The sequence below is a fragment of the Sebastes fasciatus genome, chromosome 22, assembly GCF_043250625.1.
Source record: "Sebastes fasciatus isolate fSebFas1 chromosome 22, fSebFas1.pri, whole genome shotgun sequence".
Taxonomy (NCBI): domain Eukaryota; kingdom Metazoa; phylum Chordata; class Actinopteri; order Perciformes; family Sebastidae; genus Sebastes; species Sebastes fasciatus.
Window position 1 is genome coordinate 4,345,105 of NC_133816.1, and position 27,478 is coordinate 4,372,582.

A 27,478-nucleotide genomic window follows, 5' to 3' on the forward strand; every position below is an offset into this window, starting at 1 on the left:
AGTATTATTGTAACTAGTGTTCATTTTTTTTACAAGGTTTTACAATATACTACAACACTGGAAACCACTAGTACCTCCTTCAATACAGCGTTGGCTAAATGGCTTGTCGGGTAAGAGTTTAGAAAAAGTTGGCGTATTTTCTGTAAGAAGTTTATATCTTTCTGATGAACACTTAATCAGTCATACATCGTCAATAACCCTCTAACACCAAAATACCCACTGCTGCTGTTACAATTACAATTTACAGTTTTTAACGCACATTTTTTTGTAATATGTACACATCATCTGTCACTTTATGTACATATTGTAATATATACATATCATCTTAATTCATTCATCCAGCCCATGTATATCAATCCTGTATTTATTACTTTGAACTATTTGTATTGTTTACAAATTCCAGAACACTTGACTTGTATAAAGGCATTTTATTTTATTGTTGGTCATTGTTGTTCCTCGCTGTTATTCTGTGTACATTGAGTACATTTAGAGAGCCGCATAGAAATGGAGTCAAATTCCATGTATGTACTTGGCAAAATAAACCTTATTCTGATATTAATTTGAATGATAATTCTCGTTTTCTATCTTAGAGGATCAGTCTGTAGTGGCTACTGGCTGTGTTTTCGTCTCCTGAATTCATCAGATGTACAAACTTTTCTTTGGTTTTCCTGTTTGTTTTGTCAGCTTGAACAATCTTCACGATGTTCATGTGTTCTTGTGGGTTCAACATGTTCTGTTTAATTTCATTTCATTTTCATTTCAAAATTTATTTCGAACATGTAAAATAAAAAATAAAAAAATAAATAAAAAGAGAACGATCATACAAACAAGTGGACAGCCAGAAAAAAGTAATATTTACATACAATGAAAAGCATAAGCAAAAGAAATTGTCAAACACTTGAGGCCTTGGTTTATATATTCAAAAAGGAGTGAAAAGAAGTACAAATTTATTTAATCCCATCCCTTCTCCATAAATCGTTCATTGATAATCAACCAGCTTCAAATGAATGATTTATGGAGAAGGGATGGGATTAAATCAATTTGTACTTCTTTTCACTCCTTTTCGAATATGTAAACCAAGGCCTCAAGTGTTTGACAATTTCTTTTGCTTATGCTTTTCATTGTATGTAAATATTACTTTTTTCTGGCTGTCCACTTGTTTGTATGATCATTCTCTTTTTTTTATTTTTTTATTTTTTATTTAACATGTTTGAAATAAATTTTGAAATGGAATTTTTTGTTCATTTTACGAACTGGAGCTTGTACTGTGCCCACTCCCCACACTGTGCCGTGCTGCATTGTGCACAGTTTCACAATGCTTGACTAACTGAACCTCTGTGTGGTAAGTACATTTTAATGCAAGTACATTAAGCAGCATACAAAATATAAGAAACGCTGAAATAATTAAGAATGAAGTTGCTCTCCCTCTGTTTGTTTTGTAATACCAGCTACTCTGTGCTTTGTTTACATAGCCGGGCCGGCTGCTCATGCTTTTAGTGCATGTTCGTGCATGTGAGCGTGCCCTACTGGCTAGCTCACAGCTGCTCTGCACTGCTCTGCTCTCATACAGCGGTTACAGCCGATAACACCTTCCTGACCAACTGAGTCGTCCCTGAAGCTTAGCACGCACCCTCTGGTTCGCCCTCACGTTAACACTGTTAGCTCTTTCTGTCCTTATTCCAGTGCAGACATCCACCTCTCCTTCTCACTCCTCTGTTAGCCCACCTTGGATCCTAAACTCCAGGTATGTTCAGCTTCAAATGCACGACAAATTTACATTTCTCTGAAGTTAAATCTAAGGAATAGTTTGACATTTTGGTAAACACAATTCTTGCTGAAAGAAAGATGAGAAGCTTAGCATGAGATAATAACATCTTTAGCTTCTTTAGCTTCTTTAGCTCTTTAGCTATTTAGCTTAGCATAAAGATTGGAAATGGGGAAACAGCTAGCTTGGCTCTGTCCAAAGATAACACAGTTATCCTAACAGCACCTCTGAGGCTCGCTAACAATCACAGGTTTGTTTGTGGACAAAGCCAGGTTAGTTGATTCCCTCTAATTCCAGTCTTTGTGCTAAGCTAAGCTAAGCTAACTGGCTGCTTGCTGTAGCTACATCTTTACTGTATTACCACTGATGGAAGAAATACCCAGATCTATTACTTAAATAACAGCAGGCTGGAAATACCACAGCCTAAAAATACTCTAAAAAGTCCTGGATTCAGAAGTATTATCAGTAAAATGTAGCCTAGCCTAGGCTGAGTACTTTTACTTTGGATAGTTTAAGTAGGCTGCCTAGGCCTACCCTACAAATAGAAGTTTAGAAGTATGCTATTAGTATACTTCTTTTAAAATAAGAGAGTATGCTTTCAGATTATTTTTTATGTACTTTCAGAGATGAACTTATCAAAATTATACTTAAGTATACTTGGCTTATACCGACAAATATACAGAAAAGTCCAAATGTACTTAGCAAGTATACAGAAAAGTCCAAGTATACTTGGCTTATACTGAAAAGTATACAGAAAAGTGTAAGTATACTGTACTATAAGTTAATTTAAAGAAAATTAACAAGTATACTTGCAGTAAAAAAACTAAATGATTAGTTTACTGAGAATATTCTTTAATGTGTACTTTCATAAACTAATAAGTGGGCTACAAGTATATAACTAGTAAACTAACAGTATACCTATAAGTTCACTTGTAGTATAGTTCATATTATAGTTGCAGTGCAAAATACAACTTGGATGTAAACTTGTTGTGTACTCAAAGTTTACTACACTTACATTTAAAGTATACTTAAAAAAGTATACTTATAAACTAAAAAGTGGGCCAACTTAGAAATATTGAAGTAGTACACTTACAACTTTACTACTAATACATTGACATTAGTAAACTTACTACATAAAGTTTTCTTGGGATTATACTTCAACTATACTTAAGTTTACATCATAAAATAAAGTTGAACTACTTAAAATATCAAAAGTAAAAGTTAAAAAAAAGTAAAAATAAAAGTACTCATTATGCAGAACGGTTCCTTTTAAAGTGTTATATTCTTATAGAATATTATATTCTGTTTTTATCAATAATACATACATTTTCATGTTGTAGTTCTTCAATTCAGAGTCAATTTAGATACTTTATATACTAATGGGTTATTATTTAAAAAGTTAGTCGCTACAGTAAGTTTCAAATAAATGTAATGGAGTAAAAAGTACAATATTTCCCTCCGAGATGTAGCTACGATGATGTGCTATTTTGAACATGATACCCTGTCATTGCCGTACATGCGTCTCTAAGCTGACCGTATATGCTGTACCTATACCCCTATATCACCAATATATGCACATAAAGCCATCTATATACCTGTGTGAAGTATAGAAATATGTCATAAGTACCAGAGTGAAAGTAAAAGTACACATTATGCAGAATGGCCCCTTCAGAATGTATATTATTATTATTGTAGTATAATCATTGATGCATTAATGTGCACATTATGAATGGTACATCACTTTAATGTTCTAGTTGGTAAAGGTGGAGCTTATTCAAATTACTTTATATACAGCTGGGTAGCTTGTGAATTTACCCCAATAAATCAATAAATAGATCAATAAAGTCTTATCTTATTCTTAAATAATACATTATAATTAATTTGCTGATTATATTTTGTATTATTAGTCTGAATCTGCAAAGTAGCTTAAGATTCAAGATTCAAGATTCAAGCACTTTATTGTCATTGTGTAGTACAACGAAATTAGATTGTGACAATCCCATAGGTGCTAATGAAAAGATAATACAATAAAAAAAAGATAATGCAATGTAAATATAATATATTATAATTTATTTGCTGATTATATTTTGTATTATTAATCTGAATCTGCAACGTAACATAAGTTATTAAATGAATATAGCGGAGTAAAAAGAACAATATTTCCATCTGAGATGTAGTGGAGTAGAAGTATAAAGTAGCAGAAAATGGAAATACTCAAGTAACGTACCTCAAAAAAGCTACAGTACTTGAGTAAATGTACTTGGTTACATTCCACCACTGTGTATTACCATGAAAGAGTTATTGATCTCATCAACCTCCCAGCAAGAAATCAAATAAATGTCAAACTTTTTCTTTATCTTTCCCCAAAACTAGAACAGGACTCCACGACAACAGTGTCCGGTACTGCAACTGTACACTTTCATGGACAAAGTACTTTACACATTTTCAAAGTGATGTGCTGGTTATGAGCATGTACAGTATGCATTTTCTCAGTGGTTCTATGTGTGTGTCTAAAATTAGGATGTGTGTGTGGCCCTTTAATAACAAACAGACCATAAGAGACCATAAGAGAGAAAATGAGGGATGAGAAGGGAGACAAAAAAAACACTCAAACTGAAAGTGTGTGTATGTGCATGTACTGTATGTGTGTGCGAGTGAGGTTTAAGGCTCCGCACACTAGGGTGTTTTTCTCTTGTTTCCAGCATCACTATGACACAGCTTGTAACACACACACACACACGTACACACACACACATACACTAACACATACAGTGCCATTATGACAAAGTGGATGAAAGGCTGAAAGATCAACTGAAAGAGCGACAGTGGCCGATCATCTTTGGTGAAACTACATCTCTCTCTCTCTCTTGTTCGCAGTCTCTCTCCCTCCTCCCCCTTTTCTCACACATGTCTACCTACCAGCAGACCGTACACACATGCACGACTCCACTACCACTGGTACATCTCTCATCGTAATGACAACTTAACAGGTAAGAAGACATTTTTATTCATTTTTTTAGCACACTATAAGGCAGGAACTTTTTAGAATGAGCTTTGAGAAAGTTTAACCCAACCCCCTGAGTCTTCTTTATCGTCATTCAAAAGTGACTTTTATCCAAGGGAGCCATTTTTTTTTTTTACTAACTTAGCCAGTGAAATTTGCAACTGAAGGTGCACATTTTTAGGGGATTTCATCGTTTAAATGAATAGATTTCATTGCAAATGTGGATGAATCCAGTTAAAATTCAAAGCTCGGGTCAGAAATGTCAAATCATTGTAATGAAAGTATCGTTTCGATTTGAAAATGCGCTCGCATTGAATATATAATAAGTCCACGTACAGGTGCATATTGCTCTTGCAGCTGTATAAAAATCTGTCTTTTTTTCCGAGCCTGAGCCTCAACATTACTTGTAGCATTACAGTGTTGATACCAGCAACATGTTGGTGTTTACACCACACATGCCCTTACACAGAGAGGCTTAAAACCACAAGCTTCTTCGCTGTGAACACTTTGTAAAGATATCATCTTCAATTTACATCTACAGTTAAACATATTAAGGTGATCTGTCACCAAAAGGCCCACACGTACTTTGAAGTCCGGGATGTAACTATATAAAGCTATTTATTTTGACTTTAACTTTGATAAGTGTGTGAATCGACACTCAGTTAGCAGTTCATTTGTTACACATAACTAATATAACATCCCTGTACAGACTCCTACCTTAGTTATGGTTATAATGGTCAGTTTTTCTTGAAATTGTTTGAGATGTTTATTCGGTTTCATTGCCATATTGAAGGCTTTAGTTTGCGGTTCAGTTGTGCAGTGTCAAAGAGGTGTTTCTAATATTTAGTCTACCCAAAGAGGACAAAACATTAGAAGAAGAGTTTGTATTGTCGTTGTTGCTATTTTTGACCTCCTTCGAGTTTGTGACCTCCTTTGACATCTGCCACACAGAACGGGGGCAACAACCGCTTTTCGTGTTTTTACGCTATGAAGTAAAAAACTTCAGCGTCTGTGCCAACGAATGAAAAACATCTGTATTGAACAATTCTCGCTGCTCAACGTGAAAATCAAAGCTCGAGGAAACAGAATGAAGTCAAGCTTTCTTGTTGCAACTGTGTTCATCTTTAAATGGCTTTAGTGACATTGTTCATGGGCTTCCACGCTCTGTCTGGGAGAAGGGGTGAAACGAGGAAACGGAAGAAGATTGCAGTACATTTTAGTTCTATGCAAAGACGTACAGTTTAAACAAGTTATTGGGCCTCTAATGTACATTGCCTATAAGTATTCAAAACACCCCAATGGACTAAAACCCAAACTAAATGAATGCATGAGAATTCACCAACCTCAGGTGCTGCCTCAAGCAGTACAGGCGCCTTTGGCAGCAATGATAGACTTCAGTCTGTGAGGACAGCATTGAACATCTTGACCCTGCAATCTGTCTTTGCCGAAGTGCTCTGTTTGGCAGCATTAAGGCCGTGGGGTGAACAGCAAATTAAAGTTCTGACACATATTCTGGATCGGACTGAGCTGGGCATTTTGACTCGCAACGTGTTATTTTTCATCCTTTTCTGTGTAGCTTTGGCTTTATGTTTCACAGAAGCATCCCCACAGCATGATGCTGCTCCACCATGCTTCAGGGGGGGAGATGGTGTGTTTCTGCTGATGTGCAGTGTTTGGCGTTTAGGAGCCTATGATGGCCAGAAAACTACATTTTAGTCCCATCAGGCCGTTTTTCCACTTGGTTCCCCCACAGGTCTTTTGACAAACGCTACCTCAAACTGTCATGCGACGTTATTTCAACAGTGTTTTTTTTGCTTTGTGAGTCACTGTGCCATAAAGATGCTGCTGGCGAAGCATCAGTGTCTCCCTTCCCAAACCACGGGAACCTGTAGCTCCCTCAGAGTTGCTGTGAGTACTCCTCAGCTTCTCACGCAGACCCTCCTACAGTCATGTTCTGATATTCTTCCCCTGATTGAACGTCATTGCGGATGAGCCGACAATGTTCCTTCATCTTTACGGTGCAGTTTTTTGCAAAGACGTTGAATGTGTGTCACCTGAAATCGCTTGTCACACTTTGACTACAATCGCCATTTAAATTAGGTTTGCAACCTCGAATTAATCGGCTGCACCAGGGATGAATTAGGTGTGTCAAAGTAAAGGGGATACATATTTGTGATATCTACTATTTTGTGCTTTAAATTTGCACTTAATTTAGATGAATTTGTGTTACATCCAGCGTGATTTAAAGCTGTAAAAATAATTCTAAGCACTCTATACTAACTTAATATTTATTTCCTATTTGACTTGGTCATATTCGCTATGCTATTGCTGCATTGTGGTGTTATTGTAGTCACAGTCGAGAGTGTAGAATGCTACAGTAACCTTGGCCTTATTATTGTCATTTTTAGACCATTTTATGCCTGTGATATAATGATAATATAATACAATAGCAGAGTAATGCAAGTGCACCCTTTCAAAGAGCAGTGCACTTTTAATTCTTTAGAATATTCAGACATTGGGATTGGAATGTGTAAAAAATATTAAAATGTTCAAAATAAATAAAACAAAACCACACAAACAAAACAATAAATAAAATGGACTTTCGACCTCTGTTAACAAAAATGCGCAATGTCCAAGTCTTATAATGGTCGTGACAACGCTGCTATTTATTCTGACATCATGTTGGCTAAAATGTTGGTGACATTCTTAACACGCATGTAAACACAACGGGAAATATCGATGTCAGCAAAACTGATGGAGGTCATGTCCGTATATCGTGCGTTAAGTCGATAACATAATTATCCTGCCAGGCCTAGCTTTGCTTCCTGATCTTATTTAACATGAGTGCACCGACTACTGCCTGATCACATACCAGTTTTCAGAAGTGGCGAGGCCAGGGGTCAGCATCTTTTACTATCAAAAGAGCCATTTTAGGCCAAATAAAATTAAAAAAAAATCTGTCTAGAGCCGCAAAACATTTGAGCATTGTGATGAAGGTATCGCAGCCTGTTATGTCTAATGCAGTGAGGGCCCAAGTGCAAATGAGAGGCAGGACATTGAAGAAACATCTCAGGACATTTGGCTGGAAGCTGCTGCTGGCTTTTCAGCAAATCCAGTGTGCTTGTTCTGAAAATGTCTTTAAATGACTTGTTGAATCTGTCCACGCACTATTAAATTCTCTATTTTCCTCAGAGACTTTTCTTTCTTTGGATTTAGAATCCATAGCTAGCTTATTGAGCTACTGAGGTTGGGCAAAATTAGAGGATAAGGCACCAGGTTGTAGATGACGCACATTTGGTTTGACTGAAATGATTTTTAAAAAAAAATGTATATATTTAGTAATTATGATATTTGGTGTATAGGCTACAGATTTTTGAAACTGGAGAATTTAGGAATCACCGTAGACCTACAAGAATGATACATAAAAAAGTTCAAAAATAACCGTTATTCATTTACATTACGTTTTTAAAAAATCCAGTGGGAGCCTCTGGAGAGGGGCTAAAGAGCCGCATGTGGCTCTGGAGCCACAGGTTGCTGACCTCTGGGCTAGGCTGATACTCGTATGTTTACGCTATAAACAAACAAAAGAAATCCTTCACATAATTAAGAAATTGTTCTGGGCTGAGTTTGTTGCAGTGCACTTGGAAGGATGAACTCTTTCTCACCAAATTTCCGAAATAGTTTGATCATTTGTTGAGAGGCTTGGCGGCCTGCAAACATATTCCTTCAGGAGAATTACTTCTTTTATAGTAAATTAATATGGAATAATGTTAAGGGTTGAGATCATCTGCAGGTTTCGTGTTGTCATTTAACATGAAATACAAAAAAACCTGTTGGTTATGATTAAGGGATGGCCCCACGTGGGAAATATACTAATAATCGCATAGATTGGTGCGTAAGCTGTCATGTTTTTATGAGTTGATAATCACAACCAAAGATGTGTTGCAACTGTCATTACTGAACCTAGTGTTTTTATCTGGAGAAAAAATCAACTGTAATTAATTTGCATTCATTCATTAAAGAATGCAAAAATATGCAATATTTAATGGCACTATTTATTCACTAATCATTTTAATGGCAGTTTAGCCACTCACCAGATAGTTTAGCAGTGCATCAGCGGCCAATTCAACATTTATAGTAATATCGCATATAGGACATATGTTTTTCCAAGCGCAAAAAAACAACAACGTAATACTGTATTTTATTACATACTGCACATCAAAAATATTAGTTTGAATGCTGCGATAGCTTAAAGAAAAGGAAGAAATGGTGACATCACATTCATTCTGTTTATATATTCATAAAACGTGCCGATTACGTCTTTCATTCACCTTCAGATGACCTCTGTGACCTTTATTTGAATGGATTCATATATTCAGAATTCAGCACTTTGCAGCTATGAATTAGAATTAGAATTTTCTGCATCCTTGAATGGAGAAAATACAAGAATGGAAAGTATCATGTCATCAGTATCGTACTGTACCGGCAGAGTGTGTGTGATCAGACTTGAACCAAATAGATGGACATGATAGTAAAGTTGCCATTAATTTGTGCTATACTCAAGCACATCTATAACATGATGCTGCAGGAAATTTGAAGTAATAATTCTATGTGTTAGCTGCTTATGAATAATATTGTGTAGAAATTGTTTTTGTTAGTCTCAAACCAAGCTTAATAACTTTCTTAGCTCTCATCTGATCGATCAGTGTGTTTTAGGTTGCAGCTTGAACACGGTTCTCAGGGTTTCCATAGGAACGCGTACCCAACTTTTGGCATATTTTACCATGAGTACTGACAAACGAAAGTCCATCATGTGAATAGACAACGTTAGAATGTCCCTCGATATCCACCGTGGAAACACATATTTTGAATCAAAAACAAATGCCGCACTGTATTATATTTGATCGTTTTATGGACTTTTTAAAGACGCTTTTAGGTGTCTCCTCCTGTGGTGAAGACTGATCGTTTTACATAAAAGAAGCCTGTAGCAGTCTTTAGAAGTGTGTATCATTGCAGTCACATGTGCGCACAGCGGGGTCTCTGAACATTTTCTGGCCTGTGATCTTCTTTTAGAGCTCTTGTCAAGCTTGTCGTGATTTTCAGGCCCGCTTTTAGTCTTTTGTAAGAGCACCAAATGCATTAAAAGCAAGAAAAATGGCTGTTTTAGAACTTTCCTACAACCCCTTTGTGCACACGGTGTGTATCTCTGCTCATGTTTGCATGTGAAATACTGATCCTAAATTCAGCTACAACCAAAAAGCATCGATCAGACACAGATATTTTAATTTCACTGCACCAACGCTTTGCACAATATAAATTCTGTGTAAATGTAAAATTAAAAAAACAAACAATAAACAACTTTCGGTCAATAAGCACAGTTTCTAACTGTTTTTTCCGAAATTGTTAACAAATTGGGATCATTTTAAATAGGGGTACACTGTCTATTGAATAAATCTCTTGAATTTATTGAATTTGAGTTGACTTTTAGCTTCAAATGTTTGTTAAAAAGGTAAAGGAAAAAACAACCTTTTTTAAAACTAATCTCTTTCACTTGTACTTCTTGTGTGATGAGCATTTTGGTAGCAGTTTCACCTCCGTGTGTTCAGTATTTCATATACACCGTCATGCCTTTTACGTGATGCTACACTTTCTCGTACTCTCCGTTACACCTACAGCGTTAGCATGAACCGCCGTCACATAATAACAAGGTTGTCGAGGAGGGTGAGCATCATTGTAGTGCTCATAATCGACAAGGCTAACTTTAGCAAAATAGCCTGTTTGGTGTTTTGTGATCCACACAGTTCATGTTGTCTGGCGGTTTAAATTGTCCCTCATCCATTCAGTTACTCTCTTCCCGCCAGTCATCACCTCTTTCTCTCAGTGACGGAAGACAGACGGAGAGAAAAAAAAAATCTGAGAATAAAAAAGTCCAGAAGTGCTTCTCTCGTTCCCCCTCCTCTGCTCCCGCAGGCTTTTACGGTGAATTTGAGAGAAAACTAGAGAATCGTCTCCCCCGTGCTCACTCCTCCGCACTCCCCTTCCATCCGCTCACATCCTTTCATTCACACTTTTTTTTTTGTTAACTGGCTGTTTTCTCAAGGTTATGCACACACGCAAACATGAATGTAGGCAAATGTAGGAGACACAAACAAATTAACAGAGCATGTAGAAGTAAAAAAAAAAAAACGTGTAAGAAACCACTTTAATTTCAGTTTGGGCTTTTGAAGGCAACTTTTTCGCCGTATTGGGTGCACGACTAAGCTGTGCAAGAATGCATTTGAAGTGTTTTATTTGTTCTTTCCTTTAATCGCGTTGAATAATTCTTTGTGACGTCTTTTTCTTCCCTGCACATAATTGTCAAATATCCTGAAAGCACATCATTTCATCCTTAAAATATGTGACTAAATTGTAATGAGAAGGATTAACGGCCCCTCCAAGGAGGATTTTTAAGTTGCCACTTTGAATTCAACAAAGTAATCTCCACGTTTGGTGAGCGTGAACGACGTAAAAACAGTCTAATCTGACTCATTGTGGTAAAACTCTGGAGCAGCAGAGTCTCACTCCCCGCTGTCCGAAAACTGCATGTTGTTTGGCTGCAAGTGTGAGGATAGAAAACACGGAATCACTCGTCTTCCTGGTTCTCGAGTCCCACCCGCAGCAATGCGAAGATGACTCAGATATCAAAATTGATCGTATGTTTTATACTGATGTCGGAATTTTTTTTTTACAGCAGCTGAAACTCTGCATTGCCCGAGGAAAATATTTGCAGGAAATGTAATGCAACGCAGTGATCTTATCTGTACGAGCATAAATCGGCCTCAAATAACAAGATATAATATAAATCAATAAATGAATGCCAAAGTTATTATGCTAATGTTGAGGTTATTGTGTCAGACAGGTTGTGCAGTCACCACATTATTATCTATTGTGCATGTTAATGCTGAGGTTTCCAGCTATGAGGAGTAGTCACACTGTATAAGTGACCTCAGCATTAACATGATCACCTACACACACACACCGACACTCTCTCTCTCACACACACACAGACACACTTTCGCTGCTTTTCTCTTTGTCCTCTCTCTGGAAGGTGATGAAGTTGCTTAGTTGGATCATAAATCAAACTGATTTAATTCTCTACTTGTAACTGTTATTGTTACTTTATTGGTAATAACTGATCTGTTTTAGGAGTTTGTTTCACAAAAGCAGTTTGCGAGCAATGCTTGCACGTCGTAGATCGCAAATGGCAGCAGAGCAGAGTCACGTTTCGACTGTCACTCACAAACTGCACATACATTTTGGGAGTCCCACAGGGTCTTGGATGTGTCGCAAGTATGGTGTTTGATTTGATGAGTGAAATGCGTCTAAAAAAAAATAATCTTCTGTTGCAAATGCTGACGAAACGGGCCCCGTGACTGACTGAATGGGCAGAAATCTGCTGGCTTAGTTTAGTATCATCTTAATGAGGGACACAGTTATCATAGCTCAGGGAAAATTTCATGTTAAACTAGAATGGCACTTGGAGAGTGCAGACCTCCGCCAAGGTGCGTGACTTTAAAAACAGATCACAGCTCACAGCTGGCGGTACCGTAAGGTGGTCAGCTTATTATTAACACGGTGTGTTTCCGTGTAACGTGTCGGCGAATGCCTCTCTCATTCAGCAGCCTTGTTACGTCTGTATAACGTTACACTACATTGTCTCTCATCCCGTCAGCTACTGCTTTTTTCTTTCTCACCACGGACGGCCAGTAGCTCCCGCACACACATCCACACACGGATCTCTCTGCTCGAAGAAGGAGGAAGAAGGTTTCGTCATCAACGCATTACACTGTGCATGTGTTATACCCTGTGGTCTTAATGCTCAGGCTGATTGGAATCCTTAAAAAAATTCCTGAATCTGGATCATGATCCAGATCGCCACCAAAATCGAATGATTGTTCATTGTGCTACACTCCACCCCTCCAAAACATTTCATTCAAATCCATCGCAAACTTTTGGAGTAATCCTGCTAACAGACAGACAGACAGACAGACAGACAGACAGACAGACAGACAGACAAACAAACCATCGCCGGTGAAAACATAACCTCCTTGGCGAACTTAATGACAGTGTTGCAGTTATTACCAGCCGCGATGGCATGTGGCTGTTTTCACCTTGTGAGTCTGTTTGTGTGTGTCGTCACGGCAAAATGTGGTCCTGGAGACACCCACTGTAGCGGGAACTACCACAGAAGTGGTTTTGAGTACTTTGCCAGGTGTTTATATTTCTGTCTGTCTGTCTGTGATAGATTTTGTCGCCACGACCGTGAAAGATGCATTACACTTTACAAGTGTGTAGTTGAGATCAAAATGAAGGCCGAGTACGAAGATGGGTGGGAAGATGGCTCCTGGCCCGATTTGGCATCATTTTGGCTGATGTGATCCCGTCACAAGATGGTCTCTAGTTTACAACAGATGCTGTCATTTCTGATACAATACTGACGTAGTTTTTCCAGTTTTAGAAAGTGATGAAGTACATTAATTCATGTGGTGTGCTGTACAATTGGAAGGCAGTGGCACTTCCGTTGAGTACTTCTATTTTGTGAGATTTTATGCATTTACTTTGTATATATATTTTTTTAAAAAAAAGATTTTTTTTCTGGCATTTCTGCTTTATTTGATGGTGAGAGACAGACAGGACAGACAGCAGAGAGAGAGGGGATGACATGCAGCAAAGGGCCCTGGGGCGGACTCTAACATGCTCTACCCTGTGATGTACAAGGGCTCCCTCGTTTTTGTACATTTTAAAGTTGACCATAGTATTCACATTACAGAGTTACTCCACTACATTTCAGGGGGAAATATTGTACTTTTTACTGCTTCATATTTACTTTTTACATCAATAATTTAATCTGATGACAGGTAATCTTGCAGGTAATCTTCCAGATTAAGCCGTTTATAAAATCGGCTGAATTGCTTTGGTTTATAGCAACCCAATAACAATACTGGGGGTCTGATTTAGCATCACCTAGATTACCAACAAAATAAAAAAATGCTGCCAATATGTTAATAAATCATTCATTTACCATTCTTTGGGGTGAGTTTGTACTTTTTACAGCTCAAATTTCACAATTTTTTGTCCTACGTAAAAAAGAGTATTTCACATTGTTGTACTGTATTTTGACACCTTTTTCACCACAGATAGCAAATACGTCACTGTCATATATTAAGATGCTGATGATAACGCAGAAATGTCATGTCTGTACTTAACAAGGTCATGTGTGTGTGTGTGTGTGTGTGTGTGTGTGTGTGTGTGTGTGTGTGTGTGTGTTAGTGTGTGTGAAGCAGAGGTTATTGAAGTCGCTCACAGGCTTGTGGACATGTCAGCGGTCGCGTTTGAGGTTACGTGTGAGTAGGTGTTTTAAAGTTATATGACATAACAAAGGTGGAACGTTAAAGGTGCCTACTCTATGTGTATGAGTGTGTGTGTGTGTGTGTGGTGGGTGAGTGGGTCGGTGGATGGGTAGGTGGGGCTGCAGGGTGTTTAGAGGGTTCCCTGAACCTCGTCGTTTGTCGCCGTCTTCCTTCCTGTTTCGTTCTCGCTCATTTCCTGTCAGCTGACTCAGCCGGAGAATCTTGATCTGGTAAACATCTACGCCACCGCTACCGCTTCACAAACACACACACACACTCAGACACTTACAAAAATATACTGTAGCCACACAAAGATGTTTGCATGTATATTCACACATTCAGCGCTCATGTACAAGCACTCACATAACTGAGTACTGATACACACCTATATGATTTTTTCACACATACACACACGTTTATCACACCTTATCCACTCAAATAACGTTACAAAGATCAACTAAAGTGGTACTTTATACATGCAACCTATATATAAATGTGGAAATCATGTGGAAAACCTGATGATTGGAAAGTTTCTAAGTATTTTGTACACATGTCTAAGTGTTTTTTAGAACTCAAGGTCTGCTTAAATATCTTAAAAAAAGAAATTAACTACAAAAAAAGGAGGAGAGCGCCACAAAGGGGGTCGGACACTAGAAAAGAACTTAGATGTATACCAAAAAGCGCAAAGACTGAGGATAGCAGATAGATAAAAAGCAAGTAGAAGACAGAAGAAGAAAGGCAGGACAAGAGAGAGATAGAAAACAAAGTTGGGCGCCTGGTGTGAGAGAGAGATAGAGAGAATAAGAGACAGAGAGAGAGAGAGAGAGGTAAGGACAGGCAAAGAGACGGAAAGAGAGACAGCGAGATAGAGGAGGGGGGCAGAGAGATAAAGATAGCTGAAAGGAGGGAGATCCGTCAGCGTTTGTTTCCTCAGGATGTGGTTACCACGACGACGAAAAGGCAGAGAGGCAACATCACTACTCGCTGGTCCCCTCTGACACCTGCAAGTGTTTGTGTGTGTGTGTGTGTGTGTGTGTGTGTGTGAAAGTCAGCGTGTATGAGTTTCTATGAGTAATTGAGTGTGTGTGTGTGCAAAAGACGGCGTATGTGGTCTGTGTGTCCATTTTGCTTTGTGCGACAGACTTTGTGTATCAAAAGATACACAGCAGAGAGAGAGAGAGAGAGAGAGAGAGAGAGAGAGACAGATAGGAAGGACTAGTTGAGAGGCTGCAAATCTGAAGGGGGAAATAATTATACAAACACTCGAGACGAAGCAAAAATAAGTCAGAGAGAACGATGAAGACAATCAGAAGAACAACCAGGACCCGAAAGCATGAACAACAGAGGAGGAACATATGTGAAAAGGAAATTAAGCGCCAAGGACTGGTAAAAAAAACACAAACAACGACCGTCAAAACTTATACAGTGTATTTGTCTCTTCATCTCGTCTTCCTTCGGTCTTTCTCTTTCTGACTCACTCACTGTCCTATTTAGAGCAGAATGTGGTTTCAAGAAAGAAAGAAAGAACGACAAAGACTTCAAGATTTCATGCGACTCAATGTACAAGGCTTTTGTACTGTAAGCCAATTTCTAACGTGCTAACAAGTCAATCGCAGAACAGAAAAGAAAAAAGCAATAGCAAAATGACCTTCTCTTTGGCTTCTCAGCGAGTGGTTTTCTTCAGACCACATTGCAGACAGTTCCAGTCACAACTGATATCTGTTACTCGTCTTTTAATCTGTTTAATCTGAGACAAAATCGAAACTTCAAACAAAAGGCAGATCAAACGGCAGATCAGTCGAGGTAGACTTTGCTCGATTTGGAGTTTAGAAAAAAGGCGCCATAACTTTAAACCTGTGACCTCCGTAGCCTGCATGATTTATTTCAGGTAATGACGTGACGTGATCATTTGTTCTACAAAGTACAGTTAATAATGTGCATGTTTAATCAAAGAATTGTCTCCGATACCTAGTTTGTACCTCCGTACAAACTATTTATGGACAGGGGATTTTGGAGGCGTGACAACTCTTGCCTACTCTTGTGACTTGAATCCGGCCTTTCCTACATCATACCTTCACTTATTAGAAAGTGGCATTACACAGTAATGACTTATGGTACTCAGACGATCTAACATGCCGGTGTTGCACCAAATTCTGTAGCCCATATGATTCTGTGACCCAGTTAGGAATTTTAGCGAGGCTATATTACCACTGCAAATATTTTATCAACCCGATCTCATGGGAAGGCGAATAAATAGCACGACATAACAAGGACATTCCGTGTGTCATGAGAACGCATTTTAGCCTTTTCGCATGGCATTTTACGCCATGCAACAAAACTACAGCAACGGCCGCAGTTAGGTATAGGCAACAAAATCACTTAGTTAGATTTAGGAAAAACATCGTGGTTGGGCTTAAAATAAGTACGCAAACTAAGTAAAATACATAAGAAAAAAATGTAACAGAAGTACGGAAAACATGTCACAATGTCACAAACGTCACTAACTTTAAATTAACTCAACAACACTTTGGGACCCTAATGTATGGAGGGCGGAACCTGCCAAAATAATATATAAATAAATAAATGACTCGATAAATGAATAAATATATCACTAACTGCAGCAAAAATAATATTAAAAATGAAAGTAGCCATTAATGAATTGATAAAATGTGACATAATTTAATTAGCTTCTTTATATATTTATCTTTCTATTAATTCCTTTATTTTGTTTACCGTTCTGTTTAATTCTCCCTTTTATTTATTTATGTATTTATTTTTTATTAATTTTCAAATGTATTTATTTCTTTTTTATTGATTTTATATTTATTTTTAGTGTTCAGTTCCCCTCATTTTCATAATGAGGCAGAAATGCATAAAGAAATGTAAATATATATAATGTATATAGACAAGACTACAGAAATAAATAAGTTTAGGGAAATAAATAGGGTGAATTGTGCAGAAATTAATAAATAAATAAATACATAAATAAATACATACATTTAAAAATAAATATAAAATAAATGAACGCAAAAATAAATAAATAAAAAATAAACAAATGCAGAAATAAATAAATACATTTTAAATTTTATAAAAATAAGTACCTAAATGAATAAAAGGAAAATTAAACATAAGAGTGAATAAATAAGGGAATTAATACAAAGAAAAATAAATAATGAAGTAAATTAAAATAGAAATATAAATTTTATGTCACATTTCATCAATTAATTAACGGCTACATTTATTTTTAGTATTATTTTTGCTATATTTAATGACATTCCTTTATCGAGTCATTTATTTATTCATTCAGTTATTTTTTATTTTAGCGGATTCCGTCCTCCATACGAACCCTGGTCTCCTGGTTGAAAGTCCTGTGTTTGTTGGACCCATCCACATCCCCTCCCACTCACCATAAGCAGTCTTTCTCACTTTTCATTCTACGTCACTAGCTCTGAGCGTAGCATATTTACGCAGATGCGTTTACATTTCAGTCAGTACAGACTACATGGTGTACAAATGACTTGCTGTTGAGTAGGTACTAGTTCAAGTGATACTGCTAATGTTGTGACATGATTTTATTTTTATTCATTTATACTAACGCTGTGTTTCTGTCTCCTGTAGGCACTCTAGCTACACCCAGCAAGCCATCATGGACGACCCTTCATCCACCCAATCCTTCCCCAACAACCACCACCATCGCCACCGGCCATCCTTTCACCTCACCTTGCCCAGCCATCATAGCCCCGAAGTGGGATACCCGTCCACTGAGCCAGCCCTGGACCCTCTGGAGCAATACGGAAGTAGAGGGGAAGAATCCACAAACTCTTTCCTGACTTCAAGCACCTCCTCCGGGGGACGGAGGGGGAGCAGTGGGGGCTTCCTAAACACAACTGGCGGCAGTTTGGATGGAGACGCTAACTTGGGAGGCCATCTTGATGGAGAAAGCGTGTTAGCCAGCCATTTCGCTGACTCTTGGTATGGCGGTATCAAAAAAGAGGAGGTTTGGGAGGACGGGGAGAGTCATGAAAGCGCTGCAGATGATTTTTATAGAAAAGGTGATTGCTACGGTAGCGCAAATTACGTTTTTTTGAACTGTGCCAGCGAGGAAGGAGTCAAGCGTAAACTCAGAGCAAACTATAATAATTACGTTAGTTGTGACGCTAAAGGCGAAACAGTTTACAACAGGGAGGCCGACGTTAGCCAATTTACTAAACAAACTACTTCCTACGGCAGGACTGCGGCGGGGAGCTTCAGCGACAGCAGCATTGATTATTCGAGAGTGAGCGATAATTATTTAGGAAGAGAAGACGATTACGGGTCCAGCTGTGGCTCAGGTGAGGATCAGCTTCAACCAGCAGAGGTTGACGGACCCTGGCTCAGCGTCTCTCCGTCCAGTCAGACCGTAGAGGGCAGATGGAGAGGAGCAGCAGACGCCATCTCTTTTGCCTCAGGGTGCCTACCGCAGAGATCGCCCATGGGCGTCAGCAGCGGGACGTACACTCAGAAGCTGGACTCCTTTTCTGAGGCGTTCCTCTCCCAGCGAAAGAGAAGATTCCCATTGATTCCCAGTGGAGATTCCTCTGGACAGATGTGGGATTTCGGAGTAGGGAGAGGAGAAAGCCCCGGATCGGTCAAGTCAAGACAAAGCTGTGCTTTCGATTCAGACTCCTACCTGCCTCCCTCCTCGCCCGCTCACCCCTCTCTTCAGTCCTTCCCCTCTCCTCCCACATCATCTCACATTGTGTCTTCAGTTCTTAGTCCTCCTCCCACACCTCTACCTTCCCACTCGCCCTCCAAAATGGACTCTCCCAGTGCGTATGGAGGCACCGGACATTCCGCGTCCCAGGGGGGAGAATCACTTGGTACGCTCCAGTTTTTCGCTTCGCACCTTCAGTCTCTCCCGTCTATCCATTCCTCTGGGATGATATGGAAGTTTCCACTGCTGTCACACAGCTTTCCACAGTCGTCAGGCGACCCCGGCGTCGTCGAGGGCAACCTGAGACCTTCTCATGGTAGCGACTATGGCCACATCACCGGTAAGGCATTGTGTGTGCATTTCTGTGAATGAAAGTATGATAGTAAGAATAAAATTGATTATGTAAGTCTGTAATAACTGAGAAAGAAAAAAGTAGAGTACTTAAACATGAAATGATTTAAATGAACTTTATTTCCCTCCCTTACAAAAAACTCACAGGTTAATACCCATATTTAAATTTACGGGGACATGTGGGTTTTCGTAGGTGAGCTTGTGAAATTTCCCGTTTCCCCTATGCAAAATACATTTTCACTTTCTGCACTTTCACATATAAAACCATTTGTAACAGACATCTTTGTAGTATATTGCATCATGTGAAAAATGAACAAACCAGCATGCAGTGCAGAATTACTGCTTTGAGTTCATATGTGGGTTTTCACAAGAATTGATTAGTGTTTCCAAATAAGAAACAGATTCTGTCGGTGTCGGGTTTAGCGCTTTCCTGTCTGCACAGATAACAGTGATGTGTCTGTCTTGTTTTGCCTGACTGTCTCTGCCACACTCAAATTGATCATGGAGCATTGACTTACACTTTTCTCTCATTTTTCCAGCCTCCCACGTTCAGACTCCAGAAGCGGCATTCCTCGCTTCAACATCCCATCCTTCCTCCCTGCATACATCCAGAGCCCTCTGTCCCTCCAATACTGCGCCCCTCCATCCCTCCTTCCATCTACCCTCTCGTCCAGCTCACCTCTCTGGCCAACATTATGAGGCAGCAGAAAAGATAGCCCCTTATGTTGTGAACCAGAAAGTAAAGAATGGACCAGCCAATCTGAACCAATCACAGGTACAGTATGGCACTTTTATATTTTTTTTCACCACAGGAAACTTGAGCAAATTTAAAGAAAAGTTTGACATTTGGGGAAATATGCTTGTGTATTTCCTCTTGCTGAGTGTGGGACAAGAAAATTGATGTTTGTGTTTGTGCATCCAGGACTGTGAGGTCCATCTTAATTGGGTTATCATTGGGTTATGATAATTGGGTTGCTACATTTAAATGAACAAAGTGTAACGTTTTGGGGGATCTATTAGCAGAAATGGACTGTTTTCATTAGTGTATAATCACCTGAAACTAAGAATCGTTGTGTTTTCGTTAGCTTAGAATAAGTCCTTCATATGTACATAGGAAGCGGGTCCTCTTCATGGAGTCCACCATGTTGCTCCGCCATGTTTCTACAGTAGCCCAGAACAGACAAACCAAACACTGGCTCTAGCGAGAGCCTTTTTCGTTTTTACGTTACCTGAAGGCCACCGTAGTTTTCTGACATGCTTGTGAAACTGTGGTAACGTGAGCTGCAGAGTGCACAACCGTGGTACGTCCAGCCACTGTCTGACTTCCGTTGCTCGTAAAGCAGTGATATTATGGTAAGGATGGCCTCTGAGCGAGGCGAACGGTGTTACCGCAGTCTTGGAAAGGAAGGAGTGAACGGAGGAGTACTCAGTTGGTTGCAATCTGCAACCACACCACTAGATGCCGCCAAATCCTACATACTGTACCTTTAAGAGAAGAAAACCTTCAGTTGATGCATATATCATTTTAGCCACACAAAATTTTGTCTAATACTTTGGTTTATTAACAAATAACTTGGTGTTTAGTGCTAATTAGCAAATATTAGCATGCTAACACGCTAAATTAAGATGGTGAACATGGTAAACTTTTTAGTCCTACCTTATGGAAGCCCTAAACGGACATGATTCTAACATTTTTTTAATAGCTTTATCTCGAGATCACAGGTTAATTATGTCATTAACTCGAGAAAACAAGCTTTGTTATCTTGAGATAACGGTATTAAAAAACAATTGAATCACGTCTGTTTAGGGCTTCCGTAATACCTGCTAAACAGCTGCATGTTAGCATTGTCCTTGTGATCATTGTGTTAGCATACTGACGTTAGCACTGTGCTAGCGCTGTGCCTAAGGGCAGCCTCACAGAACTGTTAGCATGACTGTAGACTCTTTTACCTCTTTATTACTTTCTCTTTATTAGTCAGGAAGGACCATTCTGACTGTTTGAACCTCTCATTTTTACAGGAAGTAGCCAGGCCAAAATCATCTATTAATTACATAGCCTACATGAATGTAAAAGTACATGATTTATGAGTTTATTCAGAATAAAAAATATAATTTCAAATGTAAAAACAAGACATTTTGCTTTAGTTTTGAAGCTCATCAAGAACAACCACCGCATCTCAGAAGCCACATTTTCACAGTGACGTCGCCAGATTTGCTCACTGTCGTCACTCTTCCATCAACAGAGACTGGGTTTTGTGGGTGGAGGGGGGCAACACTCGCTACAGCTGGAGAAACTATGCAGAAGTAGTGGGCGGACACGTATATGGTTGTTTGTCAAGAAATTACGTAGCTCCAACTGCATTTCTGCTTCCAAAACCACAGTCTTGGTCTCGGTTTGTATTTTTAGACTTGTTGAATGGGTGTGATTGAGACAGATTTGGAGTTGGTGAAAGGCACGTTATTTAAATTTGAGCTGTTTCTCCCTCCTCCAAGCTAGGCTGAATATGTCATGTACCCATCTCAGAATAAGTTTTTTTGAAATTTGAAGTTTTTGCAGATCCAAACACCCAAAGATATGTTAAGTTGCTGTCTAAATACTTCAGCTTTTAGAACTTTAGTTGTACAATCACTACATTTTTTATTTTCTCTCTTTTGTCTTTGACCATGTTTTAATCCAAAGAGGACAAGTCTAAAATTATTTTTCCTTGTGCTCTTACAGCAACAAGCCTCTCCAATCTACACTGGAACTCCATTTCCCAGTATCCTTCACTCCAGCAGAAGTCAGAAGAGGGACCGGTACACGCCTCAACCGCTGCTCAATCCAGTTCGTAGGGGGAAGGGACTCTACTCGTCCGTCTCATCTCTCAATCACAGAGAGGAGGAAGCAACATGTGGAGAAGAGGAAGATCAGTGTGTTGTGTTACCGTAAGTAGAATGTTGAAGGAAAATTTGCATGGAGAAGAGTTAGGCCACGGGCCAAGGAACAAATGATTTGATCCATGGTATTAGGTATTACCTTTTTCACCTTCTCCTTTTCACTTTCCTTCTCTCCAGGTATGTCAACGTGGGTCATGATTTCCAGGCAGAGCTTCCTCCATGCTTTGTGGATGGGGAAGGGTCAAGGGTGTGGCCACCAGAGGAGGAATCCCCTAGGGAACAGTTGCTCTGGAAACCGTGGGACAAGCTGGAGGAGAGTACCAACTTACAAGACCAAGGTAGATGACACGCTAAAATACAGCTTTTGAAACCAAAACTTTAAGAATAGACATGTTTGGAGTCATAATTGCACCAAAAATGTCACAAAATTCTCAGTTCTTCAACATTACAATCACCTGATTCATCGAAAACTGTTCATGTTTTGTGTGTGTTTGTGCGTGCACAGTGGAGAAGCTGTTGTCCATGTGCAGTTCCAGCTGCGTACCAGGAGGGGGCAGTAACACAGAGCTGACCCTGCACTGTCTGCACTACTGTCAGGGGAACACAATGGTAACTTCATGAAGAAGAATATTAGTACTGTCTGTCTTTCTGTCTTTATTCTTCACTAATTATTTTACTCTGCACATTCAATCATTTTCATCATCCCTCCATCCATCCATCGTGACTCACTTTCTCACTCCTCCGTATCCAGTTAATACTCTTCGGAGCCATTGCATGCCTCATCTGTCTGTTCTCTGCCTCCTCCGTCCCTCTCTCCTCCTTTGTGCAGGCCACACTGGAGATGCTGCTGTTCTCACAGCCCTCGCCAACAGGAGACTACCACTACTCTGGTAACCTTTGACCTTTGGCCTCACTCTTGGGTTTCCTATGTCTGTATGATTCAAATGTTCAGCCAACTCTTTGGCTTGATTATGGATATTTAATAGAGTTATCTCCACTCGCAACTTTGTCAAATTCAACCAGGACAGAAATAGGAAGGGAAGTGAAATGAACTAAAATGTGTTGTAATGAAGGAAGTTTAGTGTTTCTCTGCAACAGCCAACAGTTGACATATGAGTCAGCACGGGAGTAAGCTTTCTCACTGTACTGTATGTACAATAGTGGCCTTTGTAGAAGCCCAAACCTCCTGCCACTTTCATCACATGCAAACTCTCTCTCTCTCTTTGTTTCTGTGGTGCATTTAAATCCACCATGTAAAGTACAGAGTAGACATTGTTCTGCATAGTAATGTTCACTCAGGTGGGTGTATTCCTGTAGACAAGGGTGCTGTTAAAGGTCTTGGGCCCCCTTGACATTTAGGATGTCTAAAGTCCCTGGTATGTCTCTGTCTGGTCACCCCTCCAGCTTTTGACCCCCCTGAATGACTCCAGGTTGTCTGTCTGTCTGAAGCTTGCTGAATGAAGTCTAACTGTATGTTTGTGTGTGTCATGTGTAATTTGTGTAATTTATCAAGCCAGTCCCATACCTGTATTTATCTACTCTTTCTCTCTCTCTCTGTAGGTAGTGATTGTTGGACAGACAGTGAAAAGAGTCTCTTCGGTGCAGCTCTGGGAACTTATGGAAAAGACGTTTCACTCATACAGAAAATGGTATAACTATTATTCATTGCTTGTTCTTATGCTGCATTTTTTTTTTAAAGAGGACCTATTATGCTTTTTCCCTTTCCTTTAGTGTGTTATATAGTTGTTTGTGCATGTAAAAAGTCTGCAAAGTTACAAAGCCCAAAGTCCACGCCAAAGGGAGTTACTCTCCCCCACAGAAACACTGCTCCTGAACTGCTTGAAATGCCTTGCTTGAAGTCCCGCCTTTTCTTCTGTAACGTGGTGATGTCCCCAAGTAACACTTTTGCATAATATCTGCCTAGCGGCTAGTTTGGCACGCCCTTAAACAAAGCTAATTAGAGCGGAGCTGGAGTGGAGTCCGAAGATTTTGGTTAGGTTGACCAATCACAACAGAGTGGGCCAGCTGACCTATCAGAGCACAGTGGGCTTTTCAGGAGGAGGAGCTCAAACAGAGCCTGCACCCGTTTGGTTTTCGGTGACTCACCACCGTGCACTTTAGTGAGGACGCAGTGACACATGTAACAGTACACAGAAGTACAGTTTTGATTAAATCATACGCAACTAAGATATTACCAAACGTGCACTGCCACCACCTCCACCGCACATTATGCACAGTGAAAATGATGATTGGTTCACAAAATTAGCACTCGAAAACTCACCCAATAAAATCCTGGAAATGTCAGTTTATAGTTTATATGTCATGCAACAGAATGTGTCACCTTGATTATGTTTGCTAAAATATGTTGGCTAATATATTTGGAATCAAGCTGAGGTAGATCTGGGAAAAGTTACACTGTCAGGTTGATTTTTGAATGTGCTAAGTATTCACTGTTTGTGTTTGTGTGATGCAGGTGAGGACTAAGACCGTGTGCCAGTGCGTTGAGTTTTACTACCTGAGCAAGAAGCTCCAGGACAAGCAGAAGAAACAGAAGGAGGAGGAGAAGAGAGAAGCAGTGATGGAGCAGCAGAAGAATGTAAGAAACAAGCAGTATTAAAACCGTTTTGCCTCTTGTCAAGATGTCCCAGCTGATCCAGGGACTGTGGTACTCCACTGATGTTTCCTTTAGTTTGTGTTTTATTACCAGCTTTTGCTTTAGTTCTCATACATTCTCTTTTTTTCTGTTGTTGTTGTTTTTCCTGTGCTAATTCCCATGTTACTCTGTGGGCTTCACTGTGTCATGCATTCAGATCTCTGACTGATAAGTCTCATAGAATAGACACAAATAGAACAGAGTAGTGTGCATGGTGTAGGAGTCTTGTGTAATTAATTGCTTTAAATGTTTGGAATGTAGCTCAGCACAGTTGCTTACCATTGGTCCTGTTCTCGTAGATAACGCCCATCTGTCAGCCAGTGAACAGGCCGTTTGGCCTGGAGGGGGCGGTTCCTGCGCCCTCATTGGCCAGCTTCTTCCCCTGCAAGCTGTGTGGCAAGTGAGTAGGACCAGTTATACTAGAGGAAACTCTCTCTCTCTCTCTCTGTGTCTGGCTTCAGGGCAAGCCAACACATGGTTTAGATTTTCTGTTCAAACCAGTCTTTCCTCTCTCCTCGCCCCAGAATGTTCTATAAAATCAAGTCCCGCAACGCTCACATGAAGATCCACCGCCAGCCTCAGGAGGACTGGACCGACAGGCGGCTGCAGCACCAGCTCCTCACCCAGCGTCTGGCTCTCAGTCGGCCCACCAACCTCATGCCCACCCCAGGCAGTAACCTGCACCCGCCTCAGGCTGCAGCTCTGACCTTTCCCTCCTCAACGTCAAGCAACAACACCAGTGCAGACAATGTCTTCAACTCTGTAACCAATAGCAACGCCATCACTCCCAGCAATGCCAGTGTCTTAGATCCCAGCGCCTTGATAACATATAGCAACACCACTGCTTCAAACTCTCATGTAATCACCAATATTGATGGCGGCGGCGGCGCCTCAAATCAAAGAGAGCCCAACACTGTCTTACCTTTTCACCAATCATGGGCCTCGTTTGGACTTGGCCCCGACTCCACCATCTTCTACTGCAACACAGAAGTGAAAGACAACGTAGCAGCTGGGACAGTGGGGGGAAAAGAGACAATCAACTGGCAGTAGGGCTTCCAAAAGCATTACAACCGCTGAGGTCTGAGACTCACCAAAGCTGTGTTTTTTTTAACTCAAACTAAATTTAAATTCAAACTTCAGTACGTTTTTCACACAGTATTTCAAAAAAACATCATCGTTTTTGCATGTTTTTGTTGTTGATTGTGTATTTAAATTTGTTACATATTGAAATGTTTCTTATGCATTTGACATTTTAATAAAATGTGTAACCTCATGGTAGTTTTTGATGTTTCTGACACCAGCAAAACCACAATGTGTTTACATGGATTAAACAAACAAAATATAACATGTTAATTTGTGAGCTTAAGACAGAGGCGGACTCTGAGGGGCAGGGGTGAAAAAGATAATAAGGGTACCAGTGGGGCACCAGCTTGCAGAAAGTTTTCTAGGATGTAGGGATGCCTTTACTGCACTGCATCTTCTCAATTTTAAGGCCATCCTAGCAGGCACTTTATCAAGTTTAATGGCTCCCTATAGTGCATTTTGTCATGTTTTGTCCATCTAAGGGCACCCTAGAGGGCACTGCATCATGTTTTATCTACCAAAGGAGCACTTTTGCTGGGGTTTTTTCCAAACAAGAGGCGCCAAGCGGGGTCCACCAGGGGCAGATATTTTCCCTTTGGAGAATCCAGGCTAGTTCTTTCCCCATTTCCAGTCCTTGTGCTAAGCTAAGCTAACTGTCCTCTGGGCGGTAGTTTCTTATTTAACAGACAAACACGAGAGTGGTTTCGATCTTCTCATCTAACCTTTGGCAAGAAAACGAATACGTGTTTTTTCCAAAACATGGAACTATTCTTTTAACTCTCACACGGACATTTGGAGAAGTGAGGATGAGCCACATTGTCTTCACTTTCCAATATGGTCCTCGCTCTTGAATCTGAAAGTGATCCTCACAAAGATAGACAAACATGAGCACACACACATCCACAAAGACACACACACACACACATGGTTGGCACAGCCATTTCAACACACAGCTTGTTGAAAGGTTTTGATACAACACCATAATGGGCTAATATTGACCTTGTTAGACCATCTCCTCTCTTACAGCTGTCTGAGTACACTTGTGTGCCCAGAACCGACCTGTTGATGGTTAACTACAGCGACTGTGTGTGTTTTTGTGCCAGGACAGAGTCATTGTGAATGTGTCGTAGCGTGTATAGTGTCTGCGTGAGGAAATAGGCCTGCTAAATTCAGATTGAGGTTGATACAAAATGCAGCAAATAAACAAAAACACATGTACGGATCATTTCTAATGACAAAAAAACAGAAACAAACATTGAAAATCCAAAATATACAACAGCATCCTGTCCATCATTATTTAGCTAATGCAAATTTCTAGGATCTACAGTTTGACTAGCTGTTGTCCTCTCCTCCCTGTCATGTTTACTTAAAATTAACCTGTACTGATTCGTCAGTTATACTTGTCTATCCGGTGGCTCAGGTGCATTTCTCAAGGCGGTGCGTATTCTTTGACCCCATATCTTCATGAGTTACTGCCACCGTCATACTGATAACATTGTTTATGTGTGTGTGTGTGTGTGTGTGTGTGTGTGTGTGTATATGGCATGTATGTCTGTTTGTTCATGTGTATATAATGGGCTACATGTCCTTCAAGGTATCCTTTTTAAAAGTAAACCAGGTCCATGGATATGTGTTTGACTGTTTTATGCACATGTGTGTATGC

At 39.8% G+C, this 27,478-nt stretch overlaps 1 protein-coding gene across 2 annotated transcripts; it reads left to right on the plus strand.

The window, feature by feature from the left end:
- The first annotated feature begins 1,571 nt into the window (after positions 1-1,571).
- Positions 1,572-26,005, plus strand: LOC141760225 (uncharacterized). 2 transcript variants are annotated; one of them, XM_074622859.1, is made up of 12 exons: positions 1,572-1,744; positions 4,643-4,755; positions 17,777-19,191; positions 19,742-19,977; positions 21,922-22,127; positions 22,257-22,417; positions 22,585-22,688; positions 22,909-22,969; positions 23,640-23,728; positions 24,553-24,675; positions 25,032-25,132; positions 25,257-26,005. In XM_074622859.1, exons 3-12 carry the CDS (start codon positions 17,805-17,807, stop codon positions 25,780-25,782), a joined length of 2,994 nt encoding a protein of 997 aa, XP_074478960.1. In that variant the 5' UTR covers positions 1,572-1,744; positions 4,643-4,755; positions 17,777-17,804; the 3' UTR covers positions 25,783-26,005. The 2 variants fall into 2 exon arrangements, with proteins under 2 accessions (XP_074478960.1, XP_074478959.1); XM_074622858.1 differs by lacking the exons at positions 1,572-1,744; positions 4,643-4,755 and adding an exon at positions 14,641-15,544.
- The last annotated feature ends 1,473 nt before the right edge of the window (positions 26,006-27,478 follow it).